Source organism: Sardina pilchardus, chromosome 13 (genome assembly GCF_963854185.1).
Source record: "Sardina pilchardus chromosome 13, fSarPil1.1, whole genome shotgun sequence".
Classification (NCBI taxonomy): domain Eukaryota; kingdom Metazoa; phylum Chordata; class Actinopteri; order Clupeiformes; family Clupeidae; genus Sardina; species Sardina pilchardus.
Genome location: NC_085006.1, coordinates 30,850,051 through 30,865,050, shown reverse-complemented (window position 1 = coordinate 30,865,050; position 15,000 = coordinate 30,850,051). Strand labels below are relative to the sequence as shown.

The window sequence follows — 15,000 nt, the reverse complement described above, 5'->3', positions numbered from 1 at the left end:
TCAACACACACACACACACACCAGTACAGCCACTGCAGGATACCTCAACACACACACTGATCACATATCACCCTCCAGTACAGCCACTGCAGGATACCTCAACACACACACCCACCAGTACAGCCACTGCAGGATACCTCAACACACACACACTCACCAGTACAGCCACTGCAGGATATCAACACACACACACACCAGTACAGCCACTGCAGGATACCTCAACACACACACTGATCACATATCACCCTCCAGTACAGCCACTGCAGAATACCTCAACACACACAGGTGGCTTTACACTGGGAGAGCAGTAATCAAGGGTCCATCCGGCAGCTATGGGAGCTGGTCTGCACGGCAGTAGTAGCAGTCACTGGTACATACGTTATTGGACATTGCCCATGACAGAATAACTAATAATGGTACAGATGCATTAGCCATTAGTCTCTCTCTTGCTTCCTCAGGTAGCTTCCGCTTGAGAAAAACCTAATCAAATAATTGTGTGGGTTTAAGGTAGATTTCTTACAGACTAACAGACGAGTGAGGGAGGTGGGGTGTGTGACAGGTGTGTGACAGGTGATTACAGCCATATTAATCAGAGCTCATGGGCGCCCGACGCCGGCATTACTGCGTCTCCTGTCTCATGGCATTAGGCCTGTTGTTTGAGAAGCATTGTTGTGCTGCTCCCTCTGCTTGTGCCACGCGGGGGTGTGGCCAAAGGTAACTCCAAACCGCCGCTGATCGCCACAAACAAAAGACAATCGGCCAACAAAAGCGCCCACGCCCCTAGAGCACTCAGGTGCCACAGCCAAGGCAAACACTGGATGGAGTGGAGTAAAGTAACTTGGAGACCACACATTAGTCACCCAGCAATAAACTCCACAACCCCTTAGTCCGTATCCTCTGTTCTGTAATCTCCCATACAGAAGTAAAGCAGGTAATGCACGCGACACAAAAGATTGAGAAGCCGTGGCGATTAGTTAGAATTCTAATGACAGTGTGTGATTCATTCCAGCACATGTTTGATTGCGCACTACTGATCAACAAGAATGTCAATAAAAACTATTCAACAAGGCACACTGGACAATACTGGACAAAAGAGGCCATAGGTTAACTATCCATTAAGTCGTAGATAAGTTTGCTTAGGCCTCCAAGCTAACACTGAACAAAAGAAAGGAATTTCATGCAAGTCAAGTTCTAGAACGTTCATGTGAAGTGAAGTTCTAGAACGTTCATGTGATTTTGTGCTCGCTGTGGCCAGATAGCTCAGGATTGAAGACCATTTTACTGTTAACATATTGTTGTACTTGTATAAGGGTCTGTGCTCCTCAACATCACAACAATGAAGACTAATAGCATGTGCTGAGTTCCAAAGTGAGTCAGCAAGAAAGTAGGCTAAATAAGATGGAGAGCATGTGTGTGTGTGTGTGTGTGTGTGTGTGTGCGTGATAGAGAGAGAGTGTATGTGTGAGAGAGAGATAGAATGTGTGTGTGCAAGAGAGAGAGAAAAACGAGTGTGTTTGTGCGTGAGAGAGAAAGAATGAAAGAGAAACAGAGAGAGAGAGAGTATGTGTGTATGTGTGTGTGTGTGTGTGTGTGTGTGTGTGTGTGTGTGCATTTCACAGAATTCTGTGAGACCAGGCTGGTGTGTGTGTGTGTGTGTGTGTGTGTGTGTGTGTGTGTGTTTGTGTGTGTGTGTGTGTGTGTGTGTGTGCAATCATAGACAGGCAACAGACCCTTATTGTCGATTGAAACTCATAACTTTCAGATTGTGAGACTCATGAATTTGACAGAAGAGATGTCCTAGACTGGTCAGAGGTTAAGTCCTGGACTGGTCAGAAGTGATGTCCTGGACTGGCCAGAGGTTAAGTCCTAGACTGGACAGAGGTTAAGTCCTGGACTGGTCAAGTGATGTCCTGGACTGGTCAGAGGTTAAGTCCTGGACTGGTCAAGTGATGTCCTGGACTGGTCAGAAGAGATGTCCTGGACTGGTCATCCATCTTGTGCTCCTGGTGCTTTGCGGAGGCCAAGTGAAATATCTCATGCATCCCAATCAGCGGTTCAGTATAATTAGTGAGGAGGATGTAATTAGTGGCAATTATGGAGACGAGAGAGTAATTATCTTTATGGCTTGGCCTGAGGGACTCGGTGGCACCTTGGGTCTTAGTAGGTCAAAGTGTTTCTGCCTACCTGCCACAAATCCTATTCCTCCCCTCCACTCAGTTAACTACAGGAATGCAGCGGACAAGGGAGCGACGGAAGTGAGAGAGAGAGAGAGAGAGAGAGAAAAAGAGAGGGATGTGGAGTGTGAAAAGAGAGGAAGGGAGACAGAACGAGAGAGGGATGAAAGGGTGGTGGGGAGGGGAGGGAGGGGTTAAGGAACAAATCCATAGGACCCCCTCCACACACACGCACGCTCGCATGCACGCACGCACGCACACACAAAAGGCCTCTGCTTTGTATCCCCCTGTTTATGAAGGGACCCACTGGTCACTTTCCCAAGTGGATCTGGTTTCCGCTGCCTGAGGCAGATCAGATTCCCCACAACCTGATCCAACCCTCCTGTCCGCCAAGCTGGAATCAGAGCCCGCCTAAAAGCTGCCAACTGCCACCCGGATCTGGCCCACGTCTAACCCGGATCTGGCCCAAGTGTAGCCCTCATCTACACAAGTCCTGGGCCAGGCAGCCACGTCTGAGTGACTGAGAGCGAGCAGCTTCTTGGCAAAGGCGAGCCCCCACACTTTGCTGCCTTGACCTTGTTCACCCTGTTAAAACTCCCACGGCGTACCTGAGAGACCTCCCCACAACCCTCAGAGTTAAGATGGAGGACACGTTGACACGCTCTAAATCCGCTCATGACTAGGGCTGCCTCTCATTCAGCGTTTCTACGTCGCGTTATAGATAGAAGCAGGGATAGACTATCCCGTTGTTGCCGCCCCACCATTCTTTAAGTAGATCAGTGAGGATCGAGGCCCGAGGAGCGAGGGAGGACGTATCAACGCTGGATGAGAGGCACCTTAGGACACGGTCAAGTGTAGTGGTTAACAAGCGAGCACACTAACTCATAACTGTAGCAAATCTATTGTGTCAGCCAAACACACTTAGACCGGTGAGCTTTTGCTTGCAGTACGGTTGTATCTGTAGGCATAGAGATTGCTCTACAATCGCAAAGACACTGAGGCAACACAGTTAGGCCTGCTCAAACACAATGGCTATAATAATCAGAACAAATCTGTTTGATAGCAGGAACTCACTACTGCTCTCTTACAACCTTACCTGTGTAATTACAAATAGGACATCAAAGTCATGAGAACTCTGCTACTACCTATTCAATTTTCTCGGTAGGTAGAGCGCAGGTATGATGATTTGATTTCTAAGACCAGTTGTCTTACTACCTAGCGCCCTCTACTGGACAACACAATGAGGAATTTCTATTTGTACTCACTAGGCTACTTGCGTAGCCTACGCAAGGGGCTTACGCCGTTATGAGCAGGTCGAGACGTCGGTACGTCGGAGAAGGAGCTGATGTCTGCGTCACGACCGTAGGCCTCACTGCGTCGACCTAAACTACTCTGCCAAAACACTAGCTGGCGGTGGCGTGTGGCGTGCCTTTGCCACTGTTTTGAACTTGTGTTTCTTCTTCGCACATTTCAAACGATGGCGACTGAAACGGAGCGGCATATGTTGGAGTTGGAACTACTAAATGTGGAAGAACAGTTACTTTTACTGAAATTGCTGCAACGCAGAAAAGAGAAAAGACGTCGTAGATGGTGTGTGCAACCACTGAACCGACTGAGGCCGGAGGAGGGCGAATTTTCTGTGGTTGTCCGGTCACTGAGAGACATGGATGAAGAAATGCATTTCAAGTATTTTCGGATGTCAGCATTTAGGTTCGACGATTTGGTTCGTCGTCTGCAACCATATATCTCACATCAATCAACGCACAGTATGCCAATAGACATTACTCAGAGACTGGCAATCACCCTTCGAGTTTTAGCTTCAGGTGGAAGTCAGCATGCTGTAGCAGCAAGCTACAAACTGGCTGCAAGCACCCTGTCCTTCATAGTTTCGGAGGTCTGTAAAGCTTTATGGAAAGCTCTACAGCCAGAGTTTCTTCCCAGCCCTTCAGCTGCACAATGGAAAGGTATTGCAGCTGATTTTTGGCGAATATGGAATTTTCCGAACTGTGTCGGTAGCATAGATGGAAAACACGTGAATATTAAGGCGCCACAGCGCTTCGGGACCAGCAGCAACTTTGTCCTGATGGCTATGTGTGATGCCAGATATCGCTTTACCATGGTGGATATAGGGGAACACGAGCGGGAAAGTGATGGGAGCATCTTCAGTGAGAGCCGTTTAGGCTCCAAGTTGCTTGAGCACAAACTGAACTTGCCCCCACCAGCCCATCTTCAAGGAACAGAAGTCAGAATCCCGCATGTTGTCGTTGGTAATGCTGCGTTCCCTCTACATGACAACCTCATGGCCCCCATTCAAGGTAGGTCTCTCACAGAGACAAATCATTTATGCCTTAAGGTATGTTCTGTATTTAGCGCAGTGTCATGTACAGCCAAGTAACCTATGGATTCCTTATCATGAATGTCCTCTCTGTTGTAGGGACAAGGCTGACCAGGGAAAAACAGATCTACAACTACCGTCACTCCAGAGCCCGCCAGGTGATTGACAACACATTTGGCATTTTGGTCGCACGGTGGAGAATCCTCGGTCGACCACTAGAATTTCTGCCTGACAAAGCGGTGAACGTTGTGAAAGCGTGCATCGTGCTACATAACTTCCTTGCCTACAATGATGAAGTTAGCACACCTGTCAGTAAGTACATCCCGGAGGATTTTGCTGACACGGACACTACTGGGTCGCCTCAGCCAGGTGATTGGCGAGGAGTCGTAGTCTATGACTCGAATCTTTTTGAACCACTAGACTCTCGATACCTTTCAAGGACCTGGCCCACCAAGACTGCCACTGGTATCCGAAATGATCTGATGGCCTACTTCTTGTCATTCCAAGGGCGTTTGCCATGGCAGGACAACTGCGTGCCTTGGTCAACTTGGTTAGGAAGTTACAATGATTCAACATCGGAAGTAACTGTAAGCCTGTAGGCCTGCGCATTGCTGCTGTTAAAGTTCTGTTATTTTAAAACAAGTTGTCATAAGTTGTCATGCGTAGGCTACAATGTGTGCACAATAAGCCAAGGCTACAAAGTGCAACGCCGTAAAACACTGAATTATTGTATAAACTGTAAATAACCAGTATATGAGTAATAAAAAAGCAAAGTGACAAACATTTAAAAAAAAAAAATGTTTCACATGCAATTGTTTTATTTGTTCTGCTGCTGTCGCTCAAACAATAGTTTGTGGACGTCAAACATAGCCTGTGCTCTGTGCTCCTCGGGAATTCTCCGGAGCATGTCTGCGACAGACTGCCCAAACCTGGAGGGCTCATCGTTGTCCAGTATAAGTTTCTGTTGCAGTTCCATTCTACGCTCCTCTAACTGGGCGACCTGCCTCTGAATCCCCCGGTCGTCCAGTTCTTTCCTCTTCCGCTTCTGTACCATCTTCGTCTTGGGAGACAGATGAGTTGGATTGATGGGCGGAGACGGCAGGGAAGGCTGCTGATGGAAAAGTTTTCGTTAGTCTTTGAAATTACACACATAGCCTGCAGGTAATGCATGAGTGACTCGTATCGGCAGAGCTACGGGAACTGGAAAAGGGCATACAACGAGCTTGTATTATCTTCTGGAGGTTATTGTGTTTCATGACAGGCAAGCCAGATCACAACTTGTGTTCCATAGAGACATCTTTGCGGAAATGCGTGTGCGACGTTTACAACTTTACCATGACTTGCTAGCTCATAACTAGGACAAAATCATTACAACTTTTTTATAATTACCTCGTTGTCGTCGTCGCAATTTGACTCGATGTCCCGGTGCTTCACATACGGTGCCAACCAGGAGAGACACAAATAAAACGCCGGCACTTTTTTCCTGCCTATGTCCCCGTTCGTTGCGTGTCTTTTTCGGAGGCGAACGTACTTGTCCCTCAAGTTCTTCCATCTCTTTGTACATTCCGTGACGCTCAAGCCGACTATTTCCGATATCTCGCACCATGCATCAGCTACCATCTGTGAGTCTTTGTAATCTGGCGAAGACGAGTCGTATAAATGTTCATATTTACGGATTTCTTCAACTAACCTCTCTTCGATATCATGCATGTTTGTTCAATTCTGTTCGAAAATGGCGGACCAGGCCGATTTATGCTTCTGCGTAGTACTTACGCCGTAGGCGTAACATACATACGTAATACGTAAACTCTAGGAAGGAAATACGCCGTATCCTACGCAAGTGGTCTACGCCGTTGTGGGCTTGGAAAGACTGTCACTCAGAACACTTGTAGTATGCGCGATTGCACTACTTTTACATAGCATAGTTTGAAACAAACTGTGATCCACAAACGTGTTTAATAGATGAAAAGTAATTTACATCCTCATGTACTCTATATTTAATTTTAATAATATTGGACAGGTTGATCGAACACTGTCAGGGCTCTCACCTCCGAAGTGTGTGCGTCCGCACAACAGGGGCAGATCAGTGTGTGGTAACCGGGGGTGGAGAACACATCCCTGGGGGACATGGCGATGAGTGGGGCGAGATGACATAATTACCAATCTGTGCCGCCGGTGTTCCCCTGGTCAACGAGTCCAGCAGGCAGCGCCACAAGGAAGGACTGGTGTGCAGGTCTGGTCTTGGAGCATTTACCTGTGTGTGTGTGTGTGTGTGTGTGGTTGAAAATACAGGCTTCAAGCACATTTCTGAAGTGAAAGAAATCACCAGACAAACACTAATAGAGATTATCATTTTATTGTGTGATGTCAAAACGGTTATTCAGCAAAGCACTCACACACCATTTCTGCTAGTGTTTTGCCTGACATCGGGCGATGCGGTTATGTCATATTTGAACATCCTATGAATGGATGTATATTCAATACACGGGAGCCAGCCATGTGTGGCTGCATTATGTTGGCATAACAACCACTTCACACAGAATGTTATGATGATACGCCTACAAGTCCCAGGCTGCCAGGAGTGGACCAGAAGTCAGAGAGGCCAGATCAGATCAGGCCAGAGTAATCGATTGCTGATGGGCACTGCGGTGGGCGCTTTCATTCGGTCATCATGTCGGCGCCCTCTCCCCCCGTGGCGTCGTTCAGCGTGAGCTCCTCCAGCATCTCGGCCAGAGAGATCCTCGGAGCGCCGTCGTCATCGGTGTCGCTCTCCACCGGCAGCTTGTTTGCGTCTGTAGCGTAAAGAGAGTGCCCCGTGTGAGTTTAATCTCTACAGAATAGTCTAGGCCTGCGTCTGTAGCGTAAAGAGAGTGCCCCGTGTGACTTTAATCTCTACAGAATAGTCTAGGCCTGCGTCTGTAGCGTAAAGAGAGTGCCCCGTGTGAGTTTAATCTCTACAGAATAGTCTAGGCCTGCGTCTGTAGCGTAAAGAGAGTGCCCCGTGTGAGTTTAATCTCTACAGAATAGTCTAGGCCTGCGTCTGTAGCGTAAAGAGAGTGCCCCGTGTGACTTTAATCTCTACAGAATAGTCTAGGCCTGCGTCTGTAGCGTAAAGAGAGTGCCCCGTGTGAGTTTAATCTCTACAGAATAGTCTAGGCCTGCGTCTGTAGCGTAAAGAGAGTGCCCCGTGTGAGTTTAATCTCTACAGAATAGTCTAGGCCTGCGTCTGTAGCGTAAAGAGAGTGCCCCGTGTGAGTTTAATCTCTACAGAATAGTCTGGGCCTGCGTGTGTAGCGTAAAGAGAGTGCCCCGTGTGAGTTTAATCTCTACAGAATAGTCTAGGCCTGCGTCTGTAGCGTAAAGAGAGTGCCCCGTGTGACTTTAATCTCTACAGAATAGTCTAGGCCTGTGTCTGTAGCGTAAAGAGAGTGCCCCGTGTGAATTTAATCTCTACAGAATAGTCTAGGCCTGCCCCTATGTTAACCCTATGTGTTAAATTCCCATAGGGTTACATAGGGGGTAAAATACTTCCTTCCACCTAGCATTTAAGGAAGAACATTTATTTATTAACGCTACATTCTTGATTTTTACTCATTTTTTGAATTACGGCATTAAGATCAATTGTCAAATTATGATTTTATATTCCTCTTTTTAGGCAATTTTAGCATGGTATAAAATACATGTTAATCAATTAGGAAGGAGACTGGAGCACACTGAATACACTTGCAGTCTTTAATGGTGCAAACAAAAGAACTGACGTTTCGACACAGTAGTGTCTTCTTCAACTCTGAAGAAGACACTACTGTGTCGAAACGTCAGTTCTTTTGTTTGCACCATTAAAGACTGCAAGTGTATTCAGTGTGCTCCAGTCTCCTTCCTAATTGATTCACCTGTAAGTCCTACTGAGAAGCACCTGAAACAGCAGAAGATTTTGGATTTTGGATGCGCAGAGTTCTTCATTTATAAAATACATGTTCTTCCCACTGTATGTTTTTCTGTTGAATCATATTTAAAATTCAATTTAAAAGTGTAAAAACTTTTGAAAGTGGATGAGTTTCAAAATCATTGAGTAATCAAGTTTAATAAATTTGATCTCAATATTAAACATTACATTATTAAACCTACTACTACTACTACTAATAATAATAATAATTATTGTTCTAATATTTCATTTGATATTGGTGATTAAAACTGGTACACATTTAAGTGGATGAATGATTAAGTTGGATTCACAGTTAAAGGGATAGTTCGGGTTTTAAGACACGAAGTTATATGGGTTCCCTGTCAGCAACGTTGTGCATCAGCACTGACTTACCCCCCGACAGCGTCCTGTGAGCCGAGATCCAGCCGGTTTTTGATCGTTTTTGATGCTGAAGAAAGTAGTCCGGCAAGTTTCTGGGGTCACGAAAGTAAAGTGTTTTTCTTCTCAAAACCATATGCGTTCAACAGAGTGATATATTTGCACCACAAAAACGTTGTCCAGCTGTCAGTAGCGCGCAGTGATAGGAATCGCGAAAAATAAGTAAGTGATAACGAGGTTTGAATTTTTCCTGGACAACGTTTTTGTGGTGCAAATATATCACTCTTTTGAACGCATATGGTTTTGAGAAGAAAAACACTTTACTTTTGTGACCCCAGAAACTTGCCGGACTACTTTCTTCAGCATCAAAAACCGGCTGGATCTCGGCTCACAGGACGCTGTTGCGGGGTAAGTCAGTGCTGATGCACAACGTTGCTGACAGGGAACCCATACAACTTCGTGTCTTAAAACCCGAACTATCCCTTTAAGAGAGAGATGATCTAAACTTTGGCTATGCTTGAATTCACTTTCTTACAAATGACTCAGATGAAACATCAGTTTTGAAATCATTTCTATGAGTTACTACTTCTATGTTGTCTGAAGAGATCTGTCACAGCAAAATATGCCTGCCCTTCAACCTTGAGGTAATACCTCTGAACATCAGTGTGTCTTGGGGAAAAAAACAAGTTCCTGTACAAATGCCTTGTATGAATAACCACCACACACAGAGTCCCAAGTCATCCATTACATAGCTATGATCTGAACACACTAGGGGTGGCACGGTTTTTGAAAAATGCTCCGAACCGTGCGGTTTGCATGTCACGGTTCGGAGTGTGTGTTCGTCGTACGGTCCTACGGTTCAGGCTAGTTATGGCATGCGATTCCCATATGTGACGACGTGTTTCCCTTACGTGCGAGAGTTTTGAGTGCTGCGCGCAAGGTTTTAGAAATGGCAAGTGCGAGAGATCATCCCTAGCGTGGTCAAACTGATGCACCTGACCCTGCTCGGGTGGAAGCATGTTCTTCCGCAACTGTAGACTATGCGTGCAACTTTACCAAACAGTAGAAGTAAACTCATTCTCCTTGGCCCTCTCTCGTGCGCGCTCGACATGCACATTAATCCAAATAGAACATTCACAATCGTGAACTCAATGACGCACAGAAGACGATTAGCTAAATTACTGTTAAAAACGGTTAGCATCAGACATTTGATAAAATCTCTTGCATTCAAGTTGACTGACCATTTCAATACCAATGTTTTCAACTCCAAGGCTTAAAAGGGCCTGTCCCAAGGAGAAAAAGTATTAGCTTACCTTGAAACTAAAACACATGTGGGGAAACTGAACAGTCCAACCAGTAGAGTATGATGAGCTTAGCCTGCTACTTTGTTTACAATATTTTGAGGCTTCAGCCAGACAGCTGAATTTAAGAGGTGGAGTTATAATGAATAGTAGGCTATAATCTGCATAAAGTTTGCTGTTATGAATATCAGACATGTCAGTATATAGAATGAATAAATAATTACATAATGTGTGTGTGTTTCAAATAAAGACAAGCTTTAAATCTTGTTAAAAAATTAGGCTAGGCTACATGATAACTATTCTCTAAATACTCTAGCCTAATTGTGGATGATTAAGCTATGTGCGGAAATATGTTTCTGGAGTGTTAAAGAGTAAAAGAAAAAATAACAACAAGAACCGCACCGAACCGAAAACCGTGACCCTAAACCGTGATACGAACCGAACCGTAGATTTTGTGAACCGTGCCACCCCTAGAACACACCGTATTTAGATTGGGATTCTGTACTCCTCTTTGGCGTCCCATGATTCTACTCACCTCTGAAGATGTTGACGTTCTTCCTCAGACCTTCATCCTCCTCCAGATCCTCCAGGAAGTCCTGGTATTGCCTGGTGCAGGAGGGACACACACATCTTACACTTAACTTCATCATAGCTACCACACACACACACCACACACACACACACACCACAGTCCTGGTATTGCCTGGTGCAGGAGGGACACACACATCTTACACTTAACTTCATCATAGCTACCACACACACACACACACACACACACACACACACACACACACACACACCTGGTATTGCCTGGTGCAGGAGGGACACACACATCTTACACTTAACTTCATCATAGCTACCACACACACACAGCACACACACCACAGTCCTGGTATTGCCTGGTGCAGGAGGGACACACACATCTTACACTTGAACTTCCATCATAGCTACCACACACACACACACACACACACACCACAGTCCTGGTATTGCCTGGTGCAGGAGGGACACACACATCTTACACTTAACTTCATCATAGCTACCACACACACACACACACACACACACACACACACACACACACACACACACACACACACAGCACACACACCACAGTCCTGGTATTGCCTGGTGCAGGAGGGACACACACATCTTACACTTGAACTTCCATCATAGCTACCACACACACACACACACACACACACCACAGTCCTGGTATTGCCTGGTGCAGGAGGGACACACACATCTTACACTTAACTTCATCATAGCTACCACACACACACACACACACACACACACACACACACACACACACACACACACACACACACACACACACCACAGTCCTGGTATTGCCTGGTGCAGGAGGGACACACACATCTTACACTTGAACTTCCATCATAGCTACCACACACACAACACATAGCCTGGTGCAGGAGGGACACACACATCTGCTCTTTGAACTGCACAACAAACGTACACTTTCATGTTTAACTTCATCATAGCTACCACTAGGGGTGGGAATTGGCAAAAGAATGACAATTCGATACTATTGCGATATTTGGGCCAAAATTCAATATTATTGCGATTCTAAACATATTGCGATACAACAGGTATTGCGATTCGATTCTGCGATATATTGCTATTCATGTCTCTCATATTATTCAAAGGCATTACAAAAAATAAGGAAAATAACACTGTTCAACTCACTTTGTCATGGCGTGGTGCGAAATACACCCACACTTTCAAAGTGATGGAGGGTCGTCTATAACAGGTTGTGATTGTGAAGCCATTTTTATTTGAAATTGCCGTTGAATGCACAATAAAACGCCATAACAAGCGCCACCTTGTGAGTGTAATATCTTGAAATTCCCCTTGGGGACTCAAATAAAGGTAAAATAGATAATTAAATTCTATAATTAAGTATTGCGATACTTGAGCTACTAGTATCGATATAATTGCATGCACAAAATATCGCGATACTGAACAGAATCGATTTTTTCCCCCACCACTAGCTACCACACACACACACACACTTTGGACTAATTTGACGTCTTCACATCACTGGCCATTCTCACCTCTCATCCTTCCGAGGCCATGCACTTACAGTCTCTGTCCACACACACACGCACACACACACACACACACTCCATCCTCACCTCTCGTCATCTGAGGGCATGCCTTCTCTGTCTCTGTCCAGTTCCTTCAGCTTCCAGTTCCTGCGTTTCACCCTCTTCATGCGGTCGTAGCTCTTCTTAATGAGAATCTACACACACACACACACACACACACACACACACACACACACACACACACACACACACACACACACACACACACACACACACACACACACACACACACACACACACACACACACACACACACACACACACACACACACACACACACACACACACACACACACACACACACACACACACACACACACACACACACACACACACACACACACACACACACACACCTCATGAGCAGTTCTACATGTACCAAGCAGGAGTGTTTATCCATACACTAAGCACAGGTGGAGCGATATCAAAAGCTAGGAGATGATCGTTGCCTGGTGTGCACGTTACTAAATGCTAGGAGATGATCGTTGCCTGGTTAGCACGTTATCAAAAGCTTGGCTTGCCATTCTGTGTTAGCAGAACACACTGAATTGTCCACCAACTGCAGTAGTGACGTTACGCTGGTCATGTGAGCAGATTCAAATGAAGAAGAGAGGAGATGCAGAGTGCTCCTACTCTTCCACCGAGTCACAGCTTCACTCTAGTCTAGTACTCTACTAAGAGACTGACTCACAGCTTCACTCTAGTCTAGTACTCTACTAAGAGACTGACTCACAGCTTCACTCTAGTCTAGTACTCTACTAAGAGACAGGGTGAAGCTTGCTCCTACTCTTCCACTGACTCACAGCTTCACCCCGGGACTCTGACAGACTAAAGTTTCAACATCTTTAGCTTGTCAGAGTGCTGGAGTGAAGCCTACTCCTATTCTTGTACTTCCTGACTTTTAAAGGAGACCATTTTCGGCACTCAGTCACCAGTCTGAATCTGAACGCATGAAGCCTATCGAGAGACCTACGTCTCTACGTGTTTTTATTTATATGAAGCTAATGGACACAGACCTACATCTTTACACATTTTTATTCCAAGTTGGACGTAAGACAACAGTATGAGGAGATAATAAGTGGGACGCAAAACCACTGTTGATGAGCTGTTATTACAATGGCAGGTACAATGATTGGAAATCCAGATCAAGTACGCCAGGACTAAACCCAGCCCAGGAGTCCAGGACTAAACTCAACCCAGGAGTCCAGGACTAAACCCAACCCAGGACTAAACCCAACCCATGGAATAAACCCAACCCAGCTACAGCATGAGCGGCTGAGGAGAGGTGCTTACCACATCAGGCAGATGTTGGGGATTTATCTTGTTCCAGTGCTCATCATTGATGTTGGAATTTGCAAAATCAAAACTGTTGGGAGAGGAATGGTAACAAAACAAATGTTATATACAAACAGTGGGGAGCACAAGAAAACTAATAATATTGGGCAAAAACACTAGACCCGTATTGCTATGTGAAAAACAGTGTCAAAATGTGAAACCTCTCAGAAGCAATAATGTCTTACTATGAAACCTAGCAGCTAACCAGCCAGCCTAGCCCCCCACCCCGCCCACCCCACACACACAAACACACTCTCTCGCTCTTACCCAACCCCCCCCCCCCCCCCCCCCCACACACACACTCTCTCTCTTACCCCATCACCATGTCTCCAATGTTGAGCAGGTGTCCCATGTAGGTACGGCAGAAGTACTGCTGACTGGTGTTCATCTCCGACACCTTCTGCACCCACACCTCCGCCAGAACATGCTGTCAAAACACACACACACACACACACACACACACACACACACACACACACACACACACACACACACACACACACACACACACACACACACACACACACACACACACACACACACACACACACACACACACACGTGTTTAGGATTAAAGACAGCTATTCATGACAACCCTTTCTAAAAGACTAAAATCACGACAGGGACAAATATTTGGCTGATGTGGACAGAGGCAAAGTTCCACTGTGTGAAGCTGCTCCAGGATGCGGAGCAGCACCACATGCACGGCCACAGGAATGTCCTCAAATGAGCACAGAGCAGGCTGCCTGATTACACAGAACGCAATCAGAGGCAGAGGCAGAGGCAGGGGAGGTGTTTGTTTACGCGTCCTCCTCCTCCTCATCTGACCCCCATCACTCATGAAGGCCTCAAAAGGCATGGATACGGAGGGCGCTGTGGCGCATCAGGCTACAGCGCTCATGCCATGTACGGGTCCCAGTGCCCACGGGGACCCAGGTTCGAATCCGGCCTGCGGTCATTTCCCAATCCCACCCCATCTCCCTCTCCCACTTGCTTCCTGTCTCTCTCTACTGTACTATACAAATAAAGGCAAAAAGACCCAGCCTGAGCTGCCAGGCGAAATCCATTTGCCAGCAGGTCAGGCAAGGTTCACCCAACCGAATGAAACCTAGAAGTCCCACTGGACATGGTCCGTCGTGTTGAATCGATAGATAGATCGATAGATAGAGAAATACTTTATTGATCCCCAAGGGGCAAATCCAAGAATCATAGTCATACTTCCTCTCATCTGATTGGATGCGAGGCCTGCTCCCACCCCCAATGTGCATTCTTCCTCTTACCCTATTGGATGTGAGGCCTGCTCCCGCCTCCCATGCACACCCATCCACTCACCTTATTGGATGTGAGGCCTGCTCCCGCCCCTAGTTTCTGGTCTCTTATGATGTCAATCTCCATGACGATGAACTCCTCCAGCTGTTTGGGG

The 15,000-nt window shown here is 46.2% G+C and overlaps 3 protein-coding genes across 4 annotated transcripts in view; 1 reads left to right on the top strand and 2 right to left on the bottom strand.

The window, feature by feature from the left end:
• Window positions 1-3,484: 3,484 nt before the first annotated feature.
• On the top strand, window positions 3,485-5,311 carry LOC134100255 (putative nuclease HARBI1). Its single transcript, XM_062553362.1, has 2 exons — window positions 3,485-4,489; window positions 4,609-5,311. Exons 1-2 carry the CDS (start codon window positions 3,652-3,654, stop codon window positions 5,106-5,108), a joined length of 1,338 nt encoding a protein of 445 aa, XP_062409346.1. The 5' UTR covers window positions 3,485-3,651; the 3' UTR covers window positions 5,109-5,311.
• Window positions 5,246-6,268, bottom strand: LOC134100265 (uncharacterized). 2 transcript variants are annotated; one of them, XM_062553383.1, is made up of 2 exons: window positions 5,899-6,268; window positions 5,246-5,620 (listed from the first exon to the last, which is right to left on the bottom strand). In XM_062553383.1, exons 1-2 carry the CDS (start codon window positions 6,217-6,219, stop codon window positions 5,327-5,329), a joined length of 615 nt encoding a protein of 204 aa, XP_062409367.1. In that variant the 5' UTR covers window positions 6,220-6,268; the 3' UTR covers window positions 5,246-5,326. The 2 variants fall into 2 exon arrangements, with proteins under 2 accessions (XP_062409367.1, XP_062409368.1); XM_062553384.1 differs by having other exon boundaries at window positions 5,252-5,617; window positions 5,899-6,267.
• Window positions 6,269-6,855: 587 nt separating this feature from the next.
• nmd3 (NMD3 ribosome export adaptor) overlaps window positions 6,856-15,000 on the bottom strand; it is a 21,807-nt gene continuing 13,662 nt past the window's right edge. The window contains exons 11-16 of the mRNA XM_062553360.1: window positions 14,910-15,000; window positions 13,892-14,004; window positions 13,536-13,608; window positions 12,270-12,376; window positions 10,646-10,716; window positions 6,856-7,301 (exon numbers count right to left, since the gene is read on the bottom strand). The exon at window positions 14,910-15,000 is cut by the window's right edge and continues 55 nt beyond it. Coding sequence (XP_062409344.1) covers window positions 7,168-7,301; window positions 10,646-10,716; window positions 12,270-12,376; window positions 13,536-13,608; window positions 13,892-14,004; window positions 14,910-15,000 — 589 coding nt within the window. The 3' untranslated portion in view covers window positions 6,856-7,167. The remainder of the gene's footprint in view (window positions 7,302-10,645; window positions 10,717-12,269; window positions 12,377-13,535; window positions 13,609-13,891; window positions 14,005-14,909) is intronic.